This window comes from Thunnus maccoyii, chromosome 10 (assembly GCF_910596095.1).
Source record: "Thunnus maccoyii chromosome 10, fThuMac1.1, whole genome shotgun sequence".
Taxonomy (NCBI): domain Eukaryota; kingdom Metazoa; phylum Chordata; class Actinopteri; order Scombriformes; family Scombridae; genus Thunnus; species Thunnus maccoyii.
The window spans coordinates 17,409,738-17,432,556 of record NC_056542.1 but is presented as its reverse complement, the minus strand read 5'-3'; the positions used below and the strand labels follow the sequence as shown (position 1 = coordinate 17,432,556).

General features: G+C 38.4%; 2 protein-coding genes across 2 annotated transcripts in view; both read right to left on the bottom strand.

Moving 5' to 3' along the window:
• Nucleotides 1-1,280: 1,280 nt before the first annotated feature.
• Nucleotides 1,281-3,348, bottom strand: gpr20 (G protein-coupled receptor 20). The gene is made up of 6 exons (XM_042424509.1): nt 3,127-3,348; nt 2,773-3,039; nt 2,433-2,677; nt 2,093-2,177; nt 1,691-1,816; nt 1,281-1,488 (listed from the first exon to the last, which is right to left on the bottom strand). Exons 1-6 carry the CDS (start codon nt 3,319-3,321, stop codon nt 1,303-1,305), a joined length of 1,104 nt encoding a protein of 367 aa, XP_042280443.1. The 5' UTR covers nt 3,322-3,348; the 3' UTR covers nt 1,281-1,302.
• Nucleotides 3,349-12,960: 9,612 nt separating this feature from the next.
• Nucleotides 12,961-22,819, bottom strand: part of dgat1b (diacylglycerol O-acyltransferase 1b) — a 22,320-nt gene continuing 12,461 nt past the window's right edge. Inside the window, exons 7-17 of the mRNA XM_042424594.1 lie at nt 18,263-18,391; nt 17,747-17,815; nt 17,526-17,629; nt 17,100-17,138; nt 16,806-16,847; nt 16,597-16,641; nt 15,944-16,056; nt 15,433-15,498; nt 14,864-14,951; nt 14,628-14,690; nt 12,961-14,060 (exon numbers count right to left, since the gene is read on the bottom strand). Coding sequence (XP_042280528.1) covers nt 13,911-14,060; nt 14,628-14,690; nt 14,864-14,951; nt 15,433-15,498; nt 15,944-16,056; nt 16,597-16,641; nt 16,806-16,847; nt 17,100-17,138; nt 17,526-17,629; nt 17,747-17,815; nt 18,263-18,391 — 908 coding nt within the window. The 3' untranslated portion in view covers nt 12,961-13,910. The remainder of the gene's footprint in view (nt 14,061-14,627; nt 14,691-14,863; nt 14,952-15,432; nt 15,499-15,943; nt 16,057-16,596; nt 16,642-16,805; nt 16,848-17,099; nt 17,139-17,525; nt 17,630-17,746; nt 17,816-18,262; nt 18,392-22,819) is intronic.

Sequence of the window (22,819 nt, the reverse complement as noted above, 5' to 3'; positions counted from 1 at the left end):
ACAGTATATTCCTCATCGATTAATAATGACACCAGTAGTAATCAATTAAAACAATAATGATTGTGTAGGCTTGTCAACAATAATTAATAACCATTAATTTAAAAGAGGTATTATTTCAGAGGTATATTTCAATTGTAATCATTGGTCGGTAATCATTTAGTTTTTTTTATCCAAATTTCATCCTTCAAATATAAAATCATCAGTAAATCAATTCGTAATACAAAGCAAAGCATTTCACTCGCTTGAACACCTCTTTATTTCTCCCCTAATTCCCCTAATATACATTTAATATGTCTTCTTTCCTGCAAACAGAAGTTCTTATGATGCTACAGCACATAATATCAAACTTTGTTACGATAAAAACATTATTGCAGCCAAACAACTGATGTCCAAACATTCACAATGTGTGTGTCATCCAAGCAAGTTTCATTTCAGTTGTTAACATTTTTCCTCTGTCTCTGATGCTCCTCAAGGGTGAGCAATGTTGCCCTCTGCTGCACAAAAGTGGTTATCATTCCCAAACAATGGGTCTTGAGAAGGGGTCAAGATATGACTGTGAACATGTAATCCAGGCCATAAAACATATCTTTTTGTGGGAAACAGGAACGGGTGTGATCTGTTTTACACTATGTTCCATCTGTATCAATCACCTTATTTTCACACACTTCTTTTGTTAATACCTGCTATTATTTCCTATCCTGTTAAAGCTTTCCTGCAAAACAAAATTCACAGCTATTTACTCCTTTTGCAATGGAAATTGTCGACATGCTCAGCCACAGGATTTATTTAGGGATTACACAACATGATAGGTAACTTTAGTTTGGATATGGCACATAGTCTCTGTGCTCACACACTTTAAAGGTAAAATATGAGTTGAAATATGATTGTATAAAGAATTATAGCACATATGGACGTATGATTCCTACATGCAATAATACTTATAAGTCAGCTTTGTATTGTGTTGTATTTGGCAGCAAACTAGCCCACTAGTTAGAGAGATTGTCCCGTGGATGAAAAGTTGCAGGTCCAAAGTAACAGGATGGTATTGTTTAAATGTAGATTTGATTGTCTCTTGTCAAAGTAATTCATTCAAGTAGTTAGCTCTGTTGCACTGGTATATCCCTTTTTAAAAATGGGTAATTTCTCATTAATAAATTATTAATAACAGCATTGGCTGTCAATCCTGAGCTCTTCTCACTGTGCCATCACACACTAATGCTGTTATCACTGGTCAGAGTCCAAAAATATCGCAGTATCTCCCCAGGCGACTTTCAGCTGTCCTCACCCCATACAAGAGGGGATTTACAGTGTATGATTCTTCCCCAGATTGTCTCTCTGCAGTGAGGTGGTAATCTTGGTCATCATGATCACATTACTAGAGATGGCGTTGACTGTTCCTCCTGAGGCCTTGGAGCTGTGCTGCATGCTGATGATGTCACCACTGGTCTGCTCATGATCTGCACGACGGAAAATATTTTTCATTGTAGTCTGGGGAGAGAAAAGGAGAGGACATTATGAGTAAATAACTGAATGAATAATGGAAGGACAAATTATGGCTGGAGGAAAGGATGGGTGGAGAGATGGATAGGTGGCACAGCAAGGATGTATAGTGGATGAAAAAGGCAAGGAGGGGCTTTTGTATATACACATATGCTGTATATACACACATATATAGTAACTTCAGTTTTACCTGGAAATTGTTTGTAACAAAGCAGTAGACAACGGGATCCATACAGCTATTCAAACTGCTGAGTGTTACAGTCAAGTGGTAGACTATCACATGATGAGGCATGTCGGGGTAGAAGTACACCACCACCTACAACACAAAAATACACAAAAAACACAACAGCACAGTCACATAATTAGACATAATCCTTTAATGTTTGACAAAAACATGTCCATTTCATAAATACAGAAAAACAGCAACATATCTTGTGTTATCATCATCTACCCATCATTAAGTTTATCCTACAACCTTTCCACTGTTAAATCTGTACATATCTCATATTAAAGTCTCAGTGAGAGTTTCAGGGTTACAAAAATATGATGTTAATATTTTATGTAAAACAAAGTGTCACTGTCTCTCACTCACCTGTCTGATGTGGAAAGGTGTGAAGCAGACAGTGAAGATGATAAGCACGGTGGTCAACAGCTGGACAGCCCTCCTTCTCCTCTCCCTGAAAAACACACAGGGAGAGATCCTGCCGTAACATCCCGTCAACTGTATGCCAGCAGTGCTTTCAGTGCTACAACTTTTCATTGTTTCTTGTGCATATATGGTATATTCTTGTACCAAAAGCATGTAAAATGCTGTCATTTTAATTTTTTTCAATATCTGATACAGGCAAATAACTGACCAAAACTCAAAAACTCTTAGTATTCTGGATTCCTTACTTCTTTACTTCAGTCTATGTGTTTAACATTGGTTATACCTGCTTTGCTGCATCAGGCGGCGATCAGCAAGGGCCCACATTATCCGCAAAGTGAAAGCCACAATGACGATGAGGGGCAGAAAGAACTCAGTGATGGTGAGGAACAGGAGCTTTGAGAGGCAGCAGCCCGTGTGCTGGATAGCACTGGAGAGGAAGGAGTAGGTGACCACGATGGCAAATACCCAGACAGAGACACACACACATTTGGCCACACTGGAGCTCCGCCACCGACGGGATGCTTCAACCTGCAAGGACAAAAAAAAAAAAAAAAGTACTTTTAGCTTCCTTTTGTTTATCCAGCATCCAGCATGTTGTGAGGGGATAGTTTACAAGCCCTCACCTGCACTATGGCGAGGTAACGGTCGACACATATGCAGGTCAGGAACAAGATGCTGCAGTACATGTTGACAAAGTAGCTTAAGATGTGCAGGTATGAGCAGGTGAGACAAGCTCCTCCACTGTAGTAAAGCAGGATGCGAGTCGGCAGAGAGAGATTTACCAAGAGGTCTGACACTGCCAGGTTGATGGTGTAGATCACCGAGGTGGTCTTTTGCTTGGTGCGGAAACAGAAAACATAAAGCGCCACAATGTTGAGCACCATGCCCACCTGGAAGAGATTGAATTTTGTCAATTTTGTTGATCAGAGAGTTATTATTCCTTCGATTCACAAAAGGGATTCATGAAATATACCTACTAGGAATATGAGAGAGTTTATGACCATCAGTGCAATCCAAAGGCCGTAGAAGTCATTGTAGAGTCCTTCATCTAAATGAGCTAGTTTTTGAAGATATGCTTCCATGCCACTTCTGTTGCTGGAACTGGCTGTTACAGTCAGGAGGGGAAATGAAGTATTGATAAAAAGCCAGGACTCAGTACTGTTGGAGTTCATTATAATGGTGACTGATGCCGATGTTGATGATAAAGATGATGACGATGTGGATTGGTGAGGACTGGGAGGATGATACAGATGATGATTCAGTGTTGGAGTAGAAACTGTCAGACAAAATGACACAATGTTTAAATTTCAACAAAAGGCTGATACCTGCAAGATATGTAGTCTGTATTTTATTTAAGGATGCTGATGTCCATCCAGATTCTCTATACCCATTTATTCCAGCATGGCAACAGAAAAACACCACAAACACATCTGCCATAGAGCTGAAACAGTAACAGCCAAACTCATTCACACTTACAGGGAGCATCATGGGTTTTGAAATTGTCATTTTCGCAACTTATGTGATAAATGAAGCAGTTTTCTCGTTCTTCTGTTTTCCGACTAGATTGATGCCTGATCAAACCCAAATAAACTTAAATCTTTCTCTCTATCACACACACAAACACACGTCCATCTCAATTCTGCTCTGACGTACACTGAATCCCTTGTCTCTAACCTTAGTTGGTTGTTGCTGTTGGCATGACCACATTGACAAAGCCACTTCGAGCAAGTATTTGGTTTATTTAGACTATCTATTTATATGTAACTGTATTTATTTATTGCTACAGAAATGGGCTCCGAGGGATTATGAGTATATTTATTTCTAGTTTTATTCATTAAGACTAAAAAAAATGTAGATTTTAACTCTTATATGGCACAGATCTTATCCTCATCAGAAACACAGAAAAACCACATTTACGTCCTTCTGGTCAAGATGTGACCTTTAAATGTCAGTCATATGAGGGAAAAGATTCTGTGTGTGGTTTCAGTCCATTTAAATAGCTCAGAGCAGATCAGATCTGTACTACAAAGAGTGGTATAAAGCAATCTTGATCTCACAGCTGGCCTGTTTATTTACCACCAAGATAGATGGGGAATTTTTCTCATAAATCACATACACATACTGGATTAATTATGTGTGTGGACAGGACAACAGTTCTTTTCCAAGGATATTGACAATCTTAAATTTGGTGTCATTTCATAAATCAGTCCATACATTCATATTCAACTTGCAGATGAACATTATAAATGATATTCCACACAACAAGAGAGTAAAAACATTTTCCAGTTTTGAAAATACTGACATAAAATGAAATCCAGCAACTATCCTAATAAAACTGTTCAGTGGATAAAGGTGAAATAAATGCTGCAGTATGTACTGTACAATCGCTACTTACAGGTGCAGATGACAGTTAAAAATGCAGACTATTTCAAAGGTGAACAAGAAAGAGTTAACAGATGTCATTGTGACAAAATGCAACATGTCATTTTCATGTTGTGGTGATAATGTTTTACAGTGCACAATCATAATCCTGCTGTTTATACAATTAGACACTCTAGTTAACTATGTGACCCTATCCATATGGTGTTTTCAGCTTAGGGGAGAAAAATATGTAAATGTGAACTGGAATCTATCAGGTAGGAATCTTATAAACAGCAGAGGGCAGTCTCATGCACACATTTATGTAGTTTTAGACAGTTCTTACTGTTAGTGACTGCAGCATAGTTGACCCATTTAAAACAATGATACCTATAACTGGCTTTATTGTTTTGTGTTGAGTCCATTGACTTCAATACACTAGACTGACTTCAATACACTGAGAAAACTGGAGGTGAAAACATTTTCTCTCTTGTAGCGCCCCAACGAGTGTGAATCCAAAATTGGCTGGAGGCTGGTATGCCACTGTACCCTTCCACGACAAATGTAGTTTAATTGCTCATGTGCATACCAGAATGGAAAAGTTTAGGAAGTGCTCAGCGTAATTGTGTTGGGTATGCTCACGGCTCAAAACTAATCTCTCACAACAAAATAATCATCCAACTGATGAAAAATGTAGTCTATCCAGACTAATGAGAATAACATGCTCAGCTGAGAGTGAGGCATGAATAATGTGAGTCATCTGCATTAACAAGACCAGTCCGGCCAAAGAACATTAAGACCACTGAAGGAAATAAATGGGTGTTTTCACAGTAACATCCTCTGATATTATTCAGCTTACAGGAGCTAGTTCATCATCATTAACAGCGATAATGAGTGTTATGAGCGTTGCTGTGGGGTAATTGTGTGTTAAACCACGTACTTCCTCTGTTCAGACACAAATGATAGTGATAAGTAATACATTCAAGTGGTTTCCATGATGTGTTGTGAACCAAAGCTGGGTTCTGAGAAGATGAACTTTGAACACAAATGTATCTTAATCTGTTATCCAAAGCTACGGACTGTCTTTCTTTGCCAGCTAGGCTTTAGGGTTCATCCTTATTTGGTATTCCCCTGACTTTTCCTCATTGGTGGTTTGTGGACAATGAATTGTCTGAACCACTTTCAGATGGACTGCCATGAAATTTGTTACAGACATTCAAGTCCCCCATGTAATAACTTCTGTTATCCCTTAACTTTCCCTTTAGCTCAGGTCAAATTCTTAATTTATCCAATACTTTGGTTTGTGACCAAATACCTAATGAAACTAATGAAAAAAACATTACAAAAACAATAACATTCCCATAATTTTCAGTTACTTTCGATTTAGTGCTAATTAGCAAATGTTAGCATGCTAACACGCTAAACTAGCATGCATGGCTGTCGACTCTTTTTTTTTTTTTTTTAATTAATCAAAAGCTCATTCCTGCAGTGTGCATGAGGATAAAAGAAAAATCTCAGCCTACATTGATATAGTCTTTCATTTATAATCACTCAAAATTGTTGTAGTTGATAATTTGGCCTTAATAGTGGCCAGCAAAATTAGTTTTGGGCAACATGATAAAACACAATAATGCAGATACTGAATAAAATGCTTATACCAACTGTTGGAAAAACTAACTGCATTACTATCAAATGTTTGATGTAAAGTTGTTTTTCATACAGACATACAGTGTTTGGGTTATGGTAATTTTGAAAGCTTATCATCATAAAATGTGACTTTAGGCGTCCCAGAACATTGTCCTACATGCTATTTCTTTGCTGATAAGACACTGCATCTGCATATCATTGACATTAAATCAACAACTCTGAAATGTTACATGTCAGTGAATCACTTCTGGTGATATAAACATGAAAAGCTACAATGCTTCAACTGGACACCACATTTATTGGAGCTGTTGTAATCCTAGAATCCTAGAATAAACTGACTTCAGAGGCACTAACTGAAAAAAGATTGAATTCTTGAAAACAGGCTTGTGTAGCCTCTGATTTGAGTCTGCACAGATAATATGATATCAATCCAGTGCATCACCGTTGCCATCCTATTGTTGCTCTTCCTCTTTCAACATCAAAGACAGTGGTGATGCAATGACTGTAAAATGATACTGAGAGGAGAGCAGAGGGCTCAGAGGCAGATCACAAATAACACTGTCCAAATAAATTCCAGCAGCGTGGGAGTCCCTTTTGTATGTGTGTGTGTGTGTGTGTGTGTGTGTGTGTGTGTGTGTGTGTGTGCGTGTGTGTGCCTAAGATTGTGTGAAAGAGAGAAATACACAGAAAGGGATAGAGACAGGATGGAAGAACAGAATAAAGATCTCACGCTGTCCGGCATCAAATTATAGCTTTAAAGAAAGCCCCTCAAGGCAAATGGAACATTTTTCTGCTGCTGTAACTCTAATTTTAGTGATAGTTGTACTTACAATAAAAGTTCACGGGGGCTTTTCCATGGACTCTGATTGTTTAACATACTACAAACATGCTCTGGAGAGGAGACTGTTGGAGTATTTGTCAAACACTCTACTAAATTTTCCCTAACTGTATCCATTTGTGGAAAAACTCATGAATGGAGGAGACAGTTGTACTTGCATGCACCCAGGTTTACCGGATGAAATACAACTGTGAAAGCTGATTTATTTTTCTTTTATTTAATCAAGAATAAACTGTACGTAGCCACATTTTACTTGTTTTTTACTTACCTCTAGGGGAAAAAAAACTGACTAGTTAAACCAGTAGACTAACTAGGGAACAGTCAGAAGTTGGAGTTCATCTCGTTGCTCCTAATCCACAGGTCCTTGGTCTGTGTCCAACCAGGTGATGCTGGATCTCGTCCAAGCAAGGATGCTTCAACTTTCAGTGACCTTTGCACACTTGCATCATCTCTTAACATCCACTTATGTCAGTCGCTTGTCTGTCTATAGCGGTTCAGTGAGAATTTCATGCCTTGTCCGTCAAGCCAGTTGGCTGCAGTAATCAGCACGCCTCTTCAGATCTGTGCATCAAGAGGTATCCCTGTCATTTGTCACTTTGTCAGCCTGTCTTCTGTTACTCAGCGTATTGTTTTCTCCCTCTAGATTACTCAAACATCTTCAGATCCTTCTACCTGTTTGTGTTGTATGTCTTTCTCCCTTCAGTGTGACACTGGATGTCTCTCTTTTTCCCTCCATTAGCATCATTTTTAGCCCCTCTCTCTCTCGCTCTCTTCAATGACTCTGTCGTTCTATTTCCCTCCCTCTCACTCTAAATCTCCCCTTGGTTTGGTCTTCAGACAGGAAGTCTTAGTATGTGTTTACATTCTGCTCTGACACACACATGCATGCCCATGTACACCAATGTTAGAACACACATGCACGAAAATGTCCATGTGTTCTGGCACACAACATCATAAACACAACTCATACATTAAATATGTGATATACTGTGCAGGTCTCTCCAGCTCTTTTCCAAACCATTAAATTTTGTTAAAGTTTAGTCTAATAGGACTACTGTAAAACAGAAATGATGGAGGTTCTGCAAGTTCTCTCATAAAATAAAGAAAAACCTCTTTCTAGTGTAGTAGTTTTTTCATTCATCCTCTTTAACATGATTAGTCTCATTAGCGTTCTTCTTATAGCCTTTATATTGTGGAAAACTAAGAGAGAATTATGAAGTTTGATTTCACTCAGTATTTGCCACATAACAAGCTCTTAAAAACCTCACATGGAGCAGGTTAACAGTTGGCTTATCCAAGTTGGTGTATTTAAATTTCAGTCTCTATAAAGGAGAGCTGTCAAACCTATGTAAGTCTATTAAAGGGCTTAGCTTTTGCTTATAGAACTAGGATTATAGTATTATCATTGTTGTGTGAGATACAATTGAATGTACATTTACATTGCAATAGACTCTCATAACAAGAGACGTGAGCAACAAATGATCTCAGACACTGTAAATGAGGAAAATGCAAACATGTTAACCTACCTTCTTTTCATGTTAAACAGTACAAGTTTATATTCAGAAAATAAACATTTTGAAAACCAGTTGGGGATAAATGTACATGTACATGAATGGTCTGAATATTGTTATTTTAAGTCAGCAACCTTGTATCCTTAAAACACTAACATTTACAGTAGGTAACTGTGAGGGGTTTCATTCATCCCAATCTGTAACTTATGATAAATGTGAATATGAATGAAAAGTGATATATGGGAATGTTGTAGAAGATGAAGAAGGTGACTCACAAAAAGGCATCTGTATCTGCACACTGGAGCACCTTATGTTTTTATGAACATGTCTATAGAGCTACAATGATTAATTGATTAATTGATCAGGACTATTTAGGACTATGCAACTATTTTGATAATTGATCAATTGTTTAAGTAATGTTTAAAGCGAAAATGCCAAATTTTCCCAAGTTCCAAACAGTCATTTGTGAGGATCTACTGCTATTCTTTGTCATATATGATAGTAAAGTGAATATCTTTGGATTGGATTTGGACTGTTCGTTAGACAAAAATTGCCTGGGAAACTGTGACAGACACCGTTCACTGTTATCTGGCATTTTATAGGCGATTAATCAAGAAATTATCAGATTGATGAAAACCATTTTTTAACAAAAGGTTTTAGATCAGATATGATGCATTTCAACTGTCCTCTCATAACTGCTTTCACAGTGATATATTAAAGATGAACTCATATTAAAGTAATTCTCACTCTGCTGAGCTCAAACTACAAAACACACCAGGATTATCAAGGGATTTGATTCTCTTTTTATCCTGAGAAATATTTTTACTAACAGTGGGAGAGAGACAGACAATATCATCTTTTATCAGTCTCACAATATGATTAAACTTGTTTCCATCCTGTAATGTATGAAAGAAGTAATTGGAGTTTGATACTGAATATGATAAGAGGAAGAGAGTGAAAACAAAGTTAAATACTGTGTTATGGTTGATATATTTTGCATTGTGGATGTTATAACAAGGAGACAGACAGTTTGACAGAAGAAGAAATGTAAAAAGCGTCTATTTATACAGACTTTTTCAGAAAATGTATGAAAGTGATGTGCAAGAAGTCTGTTTTAGATACATGACATTAAACCAAACTGATGTGTCATTTAATTGCCGCTGCCAGACAGGACTAGGCCTATAAGAAATGTTGTTATTCCTTGTAAAATGGGGGGAATAAATGACTGTTTAAATTTCTTGACAAGCAATACGCTTCACATGTACAAAATGTAAATGTTATACATCAAGCAAAACTCGAATGCTAAGTTAAAATCACAAACACCCGACTAAAAGTTATATTCAAATGTAAGGCTCGGTCTGTCTCTTTATAACTCGTCCCCGGACCTGCACTCCATCCATCTTGCAGAATGAGACAGGTTTGTGTCTCCTGGTTTCCTGTCTAGAGGATCATCATCACTCACAGCTTGTCAGCATTGCTCGGAAAGATCCGGAATAACGGATGTCAGCAGAAGAGCCATGGATCAACCTGTTACTGAGGATGAACACAAAGAGAACGTGCAGGTTGGGAACAGAAAAGAGAGAGAGAGAGAGAGAAGGGGACATGTGAAAAAGAAATTAGACGAAGCAAACAGGGACAAAGACAGAGTGAGTACAGTATGTCTGTCTGTCTGTGTAGGCGTAGAAAAGCCCGAAAGATCACTATATGACATATGTCTGTGTGTGTATATGTCTGTAGGTACAAAAGTGGTGCGTCAGTGTCCAACAAGGGGAACTGGAAAACTTTGTTTATGTCAGGAACAGTCTGAATATTGATGATGGACGAGAGATGACGGGGTTTCTGCACTTTTTTACTCCACTCCCCCCTGTTCTCTCATGGTTATTTGTCAGGAATGAGACGGGGATGGATGGAGGATTACTGCTGTCCTACAGTAAAAACTCTGCTCACCTTTTGGCACTGGTTGACATTTTCTCCAGTTTGATGGGAGCTATGAGGAATAGATTGCTTGTACAAAAAATTACACATACTCTTCTTATTAAGATACAAGAGGAACATGTGAAAAAAGACACGTCTTGCTCTTGTAAAGCATTTCCCACCATTAGAGTATTTATATTCAACAATGTGAGACTATAAGTGTGCACCTGTCAGTTAAATGATCCCTAAAGAAGACTTCTCTATATCTTGAACAACAATGAACCAGCTCATTATCATACAGTCAGTATTTCCCAAACCATAACAAAAAATGGCCATGTGCTAGTTTCCAGTGGGCCCTACATGACTGAAGCTGGGTTCCCCATACACTGTCTGCTAAAACAGAGCATCAAGCCCTTTTGTGGAGTAAAAAAAAGAAACATCGGTATACATTTCTACTGTGGGCTGTTGCTCTATATCGTATTGTGTATCCTGCAAAGCCATGTCTGCTGTCACATCTACGCTCTAATCTCCGCTGACGATTGTTTAACTAAATGTCACAATCACAGAGCACGTACAGATGCGCCCACAGACACTTTGTGATTTGCCGTAGACTTGCTGTTTAATTTACTGTCAGCGTGACAAAATACAGATTCACAGACCTCGCCTCACATCTCTGGATGACAAATCTAAACACACACACACACACACACATAGATTTTGTGCCCCTGGTTGAGATGTCCGGTGGTTAAGTGGTAAATGTGTGCCACTGTCTTAAGTTTAAAATTTAGCCTAATTAAGCCTAAGCCTAATAGTGATGAATATCACTGATTATTGATGGTGTTAAGTCACGAAATGTGGTGTGGTAAAGGTCTTTCAATGTAGTAGAGACATGGTAAATGTCATTTGCATTTTATGTTTGATGATGATCTTGTATTTTAGGTGATGTTTTTGTCCAAACTGACTTTGGTTGGGTGATTTTTACTGTTACTGTTATTACTGTGATCTCAGAATAGCAGGCAAGCAAAAATACCTTGCAAAATAAATACAATAAGGACAGGCAATAGAAGAGACTTTAGGCTTTTTAAAACCAGTTTGATACAGTAAATTTTACATGATTAATAATGTGGGGTTGAGGTGAAGTGATATTTGATGGAAAAAAAAAATGTTCAGCCAACGTTTGCAGGATTGGATTTTGCTTTGGGCAAAGATTTGACTGGAGCACAAGGGTCACTCTCCACCATTAGGGAAGGAGGAGTCACGGCCTGATGAAGCACCAACCTTGATGAGAACCAGAACACAGATTAACAAGTACAGATGTGTAGAGCTGAATCACTGCCTGAAGATATATTGAGGGTATGAATTCCCCCAGAGCCCCCAGCAACATGTCAGTAACCAGTGGCAGAAAGATCTCTGTACAACTACAACACACTGGATCAGTGTTAAGAGGCCAGTATACTCAGCTTTTAAGGGCTGAAAGTAAGGTTTTAGAAACCTGCTAGGAGAAAATGGTAGTTGTTGCTACTTGTACAGGAAAATGCCTGAGAGAGTGTCTTGTGAGGAAAGATCTGATTCACTGGATGGTATAGAGAGCAAAACTGTGAGACTGTGGATAAATAACAGGTCCATAATGATGGCCAGCTTTTCAACTTTTCTTACACCAAGGTTATTTACAGTCTGAGAAGACATCATTGTGGTCTGATTTATGATATTTCAGCATCTAGAGAGGTGTATTTTTCTCAACAGTTCTGTCTGATATAATGCCATTTGTCTAACATGCACTATTCATATATTTACAGGCCTACAAAGTCTGTAAATACAGTCTCCTCCATCTGCACCTATAAGTTTACATGTACAGGTGAAAGAAAATTGGAGCCTGATTGAAAATTGCTTAGTCAGTGACTGGAAAGCCTGAAAAGAGACTAATCTAGACTGGTTTAATATTCAAACAGGCAACATTCACTTAAATAATGTTCAGTTCACAGTATCAAATATCTGCTAAAAACACCTTGAAGTAGACTGTGGACTACTGAATGGAAAACTCAAATGCAGGAGGAAAAGGGAATACTGTCCAATCCCATATGGATGATAATTAACCATGAACTGTGACAGGGTTTCACACTGGAGCAGTGTAGCTCAGACTCACTTACTTATATATGGATCAGGGACTCTCCTCTAAAAAATAGTTCACCAGATCAGTTATGTGATAACTTCTCAGTGCTTGTTCACCGAATGACTGTTGATGCTCCGGACCTGTAACTGACTGAAGTGACTATATGGGAGCTAAGGAGATGCACCTGCAACCTTACACACTTTATAGGACTGCAAGGCACCAATGGGCTAAGTGTACTTCCCTCACCTTGTCTGTTTATCCATGTAAAAAATATTGGAACTGTAATCTGGTTTACTACACATGGTACATGCATTTACAGTCCCTCTATTTTTACTGTGATGGGTTGACTGATCTTTTGGTTTCATTTTAGTTAAAAATGTTTACTCACATGAAAAAAATGCTTATTGACATGAAATAACAGACACTTAATAAGAAGACTTAAATATAACTCTTTATTTTCAGACACATGTTGTATTTAGATAGACATCATTACTTGGCAGCAGTCCACTGGGATACTAACATAAAAAAAAAATGTGCGTACCATGCTTTTTTTGTTTGTTTGTTTGTTTTTTTGCTGATCAAAAAAAAAAATTTTAAGTGTTGAAGTGATTGTATTTGAGCTGTATTAATGGCACTTCTGGTAGACACACACACACAAAACATAGACATAACATTGGTCTTTTCATGCCTGACAAAGTGAAACATCATTGAAATAAAAATCATACATCAATAAAATCCTAACTGCATACATTCATTTTTTCTATTGATGTTCTTCCTCGCAGTAAAGCCTGATGGATTAAGGCCCCTTGGCTCGGAATAAAGGAAGGAAGAAACACAGCAGAGAATATATCTCTATCATAACTTCTACCAAGGCACTTCTATCATGTTGTCAACTTCACCTTACTGTCCACAAACTGAAAAGGAACAAAACCTATATTGTAAAAATCAACAAAACGCTTCAGTCTGCAGTTTTTTCAGTACAAAATACAAATAGATAGATTATCCATTCAACTAACATTTGAGCTCAAACTGACCGCCTGAGGATTTTTCCAGGACGCTGGAAGAAAAATCACCTGAGTAACACGCTGCCATATTATTGTATATCACTTGATACAGAAGTGAAACCTTCCTCTCTAAGTTACAGTAGTGCTTCAAGATTAACCTTATTGTTTACACTGTCCACTTTAAATATTATACCATTTATCTTTCCCAGCAGGGTGAAATTTCGATCCAATGTAAACAGGTTTATGATCAGGATGTAGCTAATCCTGCCATATAGAAACTGTTAGTTTGCACTTGATTCTAGTGATATTTATGTGTCTGTTTGTTTGTTTGTGTGTATAAGAGAGACAGATAGAAGAAGAGTTTGTTTGTGTGTGTGCATCAGTCAGCCTCCAGTCTGTAGTGCAGGACATAGTAGTCATGGACGTACATCAGGACAGCGAATGGCTGGCCAATGATGAGTGACATCCACACTGCTGCATTGCCGTAGTTACCACGCAGGAAGCGGCTGACAAACCAGGCTAATGGAAGCTGAGGAGTAAATAAAAAAGGTAATTAATTCATTAATTATTCATTTATAGAGGGTGATTGTGTTTTGAATGAATAATTAGAGTCTCATATGTATATGTTTTATTTTTTCAGATTTCTGTTGTCCGTGTTGTGCGACTCAGCACAATACAGTGAATAACACAAAGTCAGCAAAGAAAAATATGCACTTAAGTTGCCTATTGTCCTGCAAAAGTACCCCATGATACATCAAAAATGCCCTCCTATGCTTACCAAGTCATTAATTAAGTTAATGATACTGGGGGCAAGGCCAAATACTGAGAACACCTTTTAAAATGTTCCATAGGATTCAAAAGGAACATCATCCACGTCTTTGTACACAAATGAACTATTTTTGCCACACTACCCTTAGATAATGTAAAACCCCAGTCCAATTTTTCAATCTTTTCAAACATTAAGGTGGAGTTACTAACAAAAAATGCTCTAGCTCTATCACAATTCATATAGCACAGTTGTCAGTGAGACATTTTTAGCACAGTGCAGTCCTAATACTGCTGTATTTCATAAGCGATACAATCAGTTGGGTCTTACCTGAGCCATCATGCCCATAAAGGCCCACAGTCTGAACATCCTCAGAGGAACACTCACCAGGTACTGAGACAGACAGACAGACAGGAAAACCCAAACTATTAAATCACTTTAACTGAAAACATATGAAGTTCAAACAAAGGTGAAATTCTAATATTAGAAAGATGGTGTTGACAGCTTGAAGACTGAACGTACAGCATTTACTACATTGTTCACATAAGCAGAGAGAGCGGTCTTACCTCATGGAAAAAGGCCGACAAGAAGAAAACTGCTGATTGGCTGACTATTTTACTAAACCCCCTCCTCAGTAGTGGCTTGTAAAAGTGGCTATAAGACAGACAGAAGAACAGATGATGAAATTTGTGGATGCATAGATAGAAAGATGAGTGGATTGATGGGCATATACACCAGAAAGTCAAATACACTAATTGCAAAACTGTTATTTAGTATTTGTTTTATTATTGTGTAATAATGTATGTTGAAATGTCTTACATTAACATTATCTCTTTAATGCTGTGTTTCTCCCCCCGGTAAAAACTTAAAGTAAATCGGTTTTAAAGCCTTTAAATAGCCTTTCATTTCCTTTGTCTTGTTCAATATAACCTCACTGCATTTACTCCTGCTGCCGAGTTAGTGTATGTGGATCTTGCTGCAGGCAGGCGCTGTATTTATTACTAACACTTACTGACACAGTCAGATGAATCGGTTTCCCAAATACATCAGTGTGCCTTGTTAAGTCTGTCTCACTGTGTTCACTTCTATGAATTTCATTGCTCCGTCTCAGTCTGTTAGTGTGCAAATAACTCACCGTAGACACCACTTGTGAACAGGGATGTTCCAGTTCTGCCAGAAATATGTCACCGTCTCAGAGTTCCTGAAAGAAAAGCATTACAGTGTCTAAATAATGGATCTGAGGCAGTTTCATTAATATTCATGAACACGAAAAAGGTCTAGAATCTTTACTGTCATACATGATAGTAAATTAGTAATTATCCTAAAGTTATTATCCTATACTGACATATTAATATCAGCAAATAAAAGTGCAATACACAAGCCAGCCAATCCCACAGACATGCAAAATTTGCTCCTTAAAAACATGCTTGACTTTCCCCATCTATCTGTTTTCCAAAGTACTGAAATAATGCTTCACATGTGCTTACAGACCAGTACACTTCTCAAATTTTCATTTACAAGTATGCACGCACATCCAGGCATCAACCAATTCCAACCTGCAGACATCCAGAAAGTCCTTCCCCACGCTCCACCACACCTCATAAAATTCATAAACAACACAGACACAACCACACACAGGTACGCACCACCAGTCATTGTAGAACTGTCTGTCTCCGAAGCGCAGCAGCTCAGCTGAGAAGTTCAGAGATGAGTGGAAGAACCAGTAGAAAAACATCAACCACAGCAAGTGGTTAGGGACCTGGATATGGAGAAATGTTACTGAAATAAGGATCCACATAAACAGGAATAGGATATATGACTGCTGCAACAGAAAAATAGGTGGTGATGCTCAAACTAGCTACAAGCAAAAGCCTGGAGCAACTTGTTTCCAACCCACACTGTCAACATAGTGCTATATACATGGCAATATGCAAACTATGGTTCAAGAAATGCTGTCATTTGTGTAACGGTAACATTAAAACTAATTGTAGGTAAATGCTAAGTCAATGAAGGTGAGAGTGATTTTGATAATATATATATTTGCTGTAACAGTGACAAACGGTCATTGGAAATGAATATGAACAATATTTATATATAAGTCCAAAACACTAACTATCAGAAGAGGTAAAATTCATCCTTGTGGCCTTTTCTTTGTCGTGATTACTGACACTACTGTTGTGGTTTGTCATGTCTTACTGTATGTTTGCTGTTTAATCCTTTAACGTGCTTGTCATCAACTAAAGACAACAGATATTAGTAAAAAGGTTCTTGCATTGTTGTGTGTTGTGTTTTTACTCACAGCTAATCTCAAGAGTCTCTCAGTCATCCTGGACAGATCCATGTCCTACAGGAGGGCAGTGGAGGGGAGGACGGAGGAGGAGAGGGGAGGAGAGGAAGTGCGACATGTAAATTAACAAACAACACACAGCAGCACCTCACATTTGAAAACAACATGACACCATGTTGGTTTGTGCAGCTCAAGCTTCTCTGTCATTCTGTCGTCCTCACCTCAAGTGGTTTCATGGAGCTTTGAATGATGGGAATCATCCACTGATAGTGAGAGAAGAAAAAACAGTGTTCAATTGCCTTTAAGCCGTGCACTGTAATCTATACATTTTACATGTTGTCATCATCTTTTAAAGGGACAATAAAGTATTTTTTTCATAGCAGCCATTGCTACATGTTACAACATTTCAATCACAACTTTATCCCCATGTAATGAGGTTTTAGTCACATTTTAGTATTGATTGAAATTAAATTTTAATGGATACATCAGTTTTGGTTTACATCATAAAGCCGTACCTGTTGAGTAAGACCAACTAGCATCTGGATGAAGAACAGCTAGGGACAAAGACACAGAGAGTGAGTGACACAATCTCGAATTAGCCTATAAATATTAATATACTTTTGTGGGCATTATGTATTCACTCTCAAAGTCAGTACACCAACATTTTGGAGGTATGTATCATTACTAGAGACAGAGATGGTTTACATGTCTGGCAGATCATGAATGATGCCCAAAACTACAAAAATAAGACCCAGTATTTTCCCTTAAATAAGAAATTAATTCATCTTTCTTTTCACCATCATGGACAGCAAAGTTTGAGCTCTCAACAGCAGTGCGGCTGTACTTTTAAGTATAGCCTCAAAAAACAAGGCTCTAAGTCTATGCTGACTTGACCACACAACTACAGTAAAGGTAGTAATCCCTGGCTGACATTTCCTCACCATCTCAAACAGTCTCCTCAGCAAGAAACTCATGCGAATCTTGGGGGAGCGAGGAAAGTTGAGCTCGTAGCACAGAGTCGGAGCAAAGACAAAGTAGTACATGTCTATAGAGATGGAGAGGAGGTAAATGTGACAGAATTAATCAATGAAATTCTTGAGGCAGTGGTAAAAACATGATGAATTTCATTTCATACAAACACTACAAAGATGTGTCTGAGTACCTCTGATGGTGAGGTTACCAGGATAACACACCTTACGGTCGCCTCCATTGAAGTGCTGTGCTGAGGGACCTGATGGAAAAAATTCAAACATGCAGGCAAATTATACTACATGATATGTTTTATTGTACTTATGACATTTAGATAGACAGAAAACAGGCCAAACACAAAGCATTGTTTGTTTTATAGTCACAGGAGTCAAAACAGAACTGTAGTGGTTACCATGTGTTTAACTGTCCTTTTTTTTTTTAAAACCTACTAGCTGCAGTAACAAGTGTCTGCCATTAGATGTCACTGTAACAACATGAGCAAAGGACTGACTGATCATCTAGAAAGGGACTTACTCATTTTCAAATAGGCTGAAAGCATACACAGAAACTGAACTTAAAATTTGGTCACTAAAGTTATTTATTATAATTGTAAGGGGTCTGTATAATTCCCATACCCTTATCTACTATACATATGTATGTGTGTGTGTGAACTTGCTCTCACATGTGTTTGTGTGTATGTGTAACTTACAAGACAGTGATCTGGCCAGTTTCTTGGCCTTGACAGTGCTCAGCTCCCTACACCACATGTTGACGTCCTTATAGGAGTACAGCTTCAGGAACAGAATGGTGTAAGTACCAAGTGCGAACGCACCACCAACTGATGGAGAGGGGGAGAGAGATGATAGTTAACACTGTGATGAGGATAAAGCTGTGGTAAGAGACCATGTAACCAACTGATAAACAAAAGGTATTCATAATCATCAAGCTTTATTTCTGTCTGCAGCACATAAAGAAAAACGTATATGTTATCAAACCAGAATACAGACCAAAAAAGATCATTTAACAAAACAGTCAACAAATCCTCTTAAATAAGACAGAAAACATGGAGGCTGAAGCCAAAGCTTATTATGTCTTTCGTTCTACTCTTCCACATTCACCAAGACACCAAGTAGTTCATTGTATTTGCCACTTCATACTCATTCAAAGTAAGGTAGAGCAGCATTAATGAAAATAAATCAATAAATAACTGGAAAAATCTTCAAACCAAAGATAATACTATTACACTGAACATTGTAATGTCCATTAACACAAAGTACCATGTTAGATCATACTCCTGTACTTATTCAATACATTATTTTTGAACATTTTCTTATAGAACATAATGATTGTTTTACACATTTTTAATTCATCCTTAACTTTGTTCCATAAATTTACCCCTTTAACAGAAATAGGCTACATCTGTTTCTCAAATTTGTTCTGGCTCTGGTTTGAGAGTTGATTGAGCGGTGATTAGAAAAAAAAAATGAGGAAAGGCAAGTGAAAGGAAGAACAGATTGAGGAAGAGTTGGTAGAAATGAAGAAGGGGAGCAAATGAACAGGAGAAAAAGTGTGAGACTGAGGATGGAAGACGAAGACACAGGGATAGACTGGAAGGAAGGGATGAGAGTGAAAAAGGAAGGGATAAAGGGATAAAGAAAAAGAGAGGTTGTCATTTCATCTTGAACAAACAGTTAAACAAGTCCAATAAAATAAATCATGTCAGCTCAAAGTCCACACACACACGATACTTACATACAAGCACACAAATACAGACCAACTGAGCAGTTTGCCTACAAGAGCTTTATCAATAATCACCATATGCTTGATAGAAAAGGATCATGCCGAACAGAGAGGAAGAAACACACCAACCTTTACTAACACACTCATACACTAACACAGGCACACAGAGACACACAAATAAAAAATGCCTGTTGTGCCAACAGGGTGAGGTGGAGGTCAGCACACCTGGCATCAAACCCCAGCAGATCTTATCCATTAACCATCTGTCTCTCTGGCTTAATGTAGCTCCTAGACAGCCACTGGAGATAGTGATCATAGAAAAAAAAACACACACACGCACACACACGCACAGTAGAGGAGCTTACTGTAAGTGGTAAAAAAATGCCAGAGGAGCCAGCCATCAACCACTCACAATTTTCCACCCAAATCATAATATATGTCTGTGAACTCACAAACACTTACTCTGATTTTTTAAGAGTCGTAGCTATGTTGACTGCACGCTATTTGTTGTTTTGTTTTGTGAACAGAGTCTGCAATGGCAAGAACCATAATTGTAATGATTCATAGATTAAAATCAATATGCTCACAGTAAATATAAATGCTCTTAGTAAAGACAAATCTTTAGTAATGAGATTTATCTTTCTTTCCTCTGTGGAGAGTCCTCTGATCAGAAAAAAAAGTTCAAACAGGTTCCACAACATGAGATGCTAGGTCCGGCTGAACCAGGTAACATGATAGTTGTGCCTTAGATTAGCCAATTCGACACACCTAGCTTTCAAGAATGTATAGGTTTGTCTCTAATATGTGAACTGTTTGAGTGCCTCCATCCAAGCAAACATATGCATTTGTCTTTTATTTAGAGTCCTTTCCCAAGATTATCCCACATATTACACTTACTGCTCTGTGTGTGGGTGTGTGTGTGTCATCAGGTGCGTCACATACCTGCAACAGCAAGCCTTATTCTATTTGGTAAAGACAGGAAATGTACTAAAAGTGTGCTAGTGTGAGTGTTCCTGCTTGTCCCAGTCTTATATAACTAACATCAAGAAAGGTACCAGACTGTTCAACAGCTGTGCACCTGCACGGTTGAAGTATGCAGGACTTCACTGTGACATCCAGTTTGTATGACTAATTAAATATTTTACTGTCAGTTTGCAAGATTTCTAAACAGGATTTATTATCATTTTAGGCTATATATTAGGCTATATTAAATACTGTATCATTGAGTTGAATGCTTTTGCACTGGATCATATTGTTTTATTAAGCTTACAAAATATGTATACTTTCGTTTATGCACTGAATAGTTTATACTGAGATGTGCATAGAATCAGAACCAGATATACATAGCTCTTTCTATTTTTTATTGTAATCTCAAAAATCCCTTGTAGCAGACTAGTGCACATTACAGGACATCAAACGCAGTGGGAATAATGAAATAATGGCAGTAGAGAAAGTAGAGAGTAGAAAAGAGTTTCCTCTCATTGCTAAAGTATTCCTCAAAAGAGATCAAATAAGATTTTTAATTAAGTTTGAGATCAGATTCTTGCACTGTGCTTTATGAACAGATTGAATACTGGTTGCATAAGAAGAATCCAGTAAATGTAATAGCTCCCTTCACACACTAACACACACACACACACACACATACACACACACACACCTGCCCTCTGTCATTGCCCTTCCTGTGTGAACAGCAGCGCTGAGAGGAGAACAGACAGACAGATGGACTGACTCCTTTACTCCTTCACCTCCCAGTGAGAGAACAGATGAGAGGAGAGGAAGAGAAAAGAGGAAGAGGAGAGGCTAACAAAGTGAAAAGAACAAAGAGAAAGAAATAGATGCGACACATTAAACCTTTTATAATACTTGGGCTTTAAAACAATGAGTCTCTAGGCCAAGTCAACATTTAAAAGTCTAATAAATTCAAGAGGACAACTAAATTAACACTGCTTACACTTGAAACTCACTATCTGTCTCATAACATTATAAACGTCCCCACTAAAGCATAGAATAAAGGACAGAGGCCATGCCAAAAATCTGAACTAAATATACTATGTTAATGGTGTGAAACACTCCTACTGCAGAACGTTTGTAGGTTAAGTGACAAATGTGACCTTGTCAGTGAATTATTTTACATTTTCAAGTTCATTATGGTTAAGGACACAAGAGAAGAGCATAAAACCATGCAAGAGCATTGGTTCCCAACCTAAGGGTCGGGACACGTGTGGGGTTGTAAGAGGAATCTAAGTGGTCACAAGATGATTACAGGAGGAGGGGAATAATAAAGAATGATATTCTACTACATAATTTTAGTTTTTTTTTCTTCCTATGAAATGCTGTATAGTTTTACTTTCATCCTGTAAAAAGGGGTCACAAGTAGTCAAAGCTTGACATGGTGTATTAAAGGGTCATCAGCACAAAAGGCTGGGAGCTACTGCGATGGAGGACAAAATTGATCAGATTTTACCACAATATAAGCAAGTTCGCCTGGATTAATGCTGGAAGTTTGATGACTACCCGTCACACCTGTAGTACGCACATTTTCTTAATCATCTTAGTACCCCAAAACGAGAAATGTGCTTCATTTGGGAAATAAATAATTGTTGACATGCCAGTAGAATTTCCTGTTGAATGCGACGAACAACTATTTTTTTTAAATATAAAACAATGTACATTAGGTAACAAGGTTTTCAAAAATTGAATCTATATATTGACATGAATGATGATTGAATGATGATGAATGAGGCACATAGCGTGCTAGTGCATCATGTAGTGTACAGTATGGCGAATTTATCATGCATGAATTGTATGGTTTGTGGAGGGCGGCCATAGTCTCTGTCAGGCAGCCTGATGAAGACAGAAGACTGTGACCCTTGGATGACCCTGTAATGTAAACCACACCCACTTTGGCATCACTCTTTTTTCCTCTCCTCTCTTCCCCTCCCATTTCCTCCCCTCTCCTCTCCCCCTTTCTTCCCCTCTCCTCTCTTTCCCTCCCCTCTCATGTCCTTTCTTCTCCTCTCCTCTCTTCCCTTTTCCTCTCCTTTCTTCTCTTCTCTCCCCCTTTCCTCCCTTCTCCTCTTCTCTCTTCCCCTCCCCTCTTCTTTCTTCTCCTGTCCTCCTTCCCCCTTTTCTCCTCTCTCCTCCCTTCTCCTCTCCTTTCTTCTCCTCTCTCCCCCTTTCCTCCCCTCTCCTCTCTTCCCCTCCCCTCTTCTTTCTTCTCCTGTCCTCCTTCCCCCTTTTCTCCCCTCTCCTCCCTTCTCCTCTCCTTTCTTCTCCTCTCTCCCCCTTTCCTCCCCTCTCCTCTCTTCCCCTCCCCTCTTCTTTCTTCTCTTTCTTCTCCTCTCCTCTATCCCCCTTTCCTCCCCTCCCCCTCATCTCTTCTCTCCTGTCTTCTCCTCTCCCCCCTTTCCTCTCCTCTCCTCTCCTCTCCTCTGAGCCAGCTGGATATAATCCAGTCATGGACCAACTGGTCCATTACCACTAACAGACTCCAATTATGACTGGGTATAAGAGATGTCTTTTA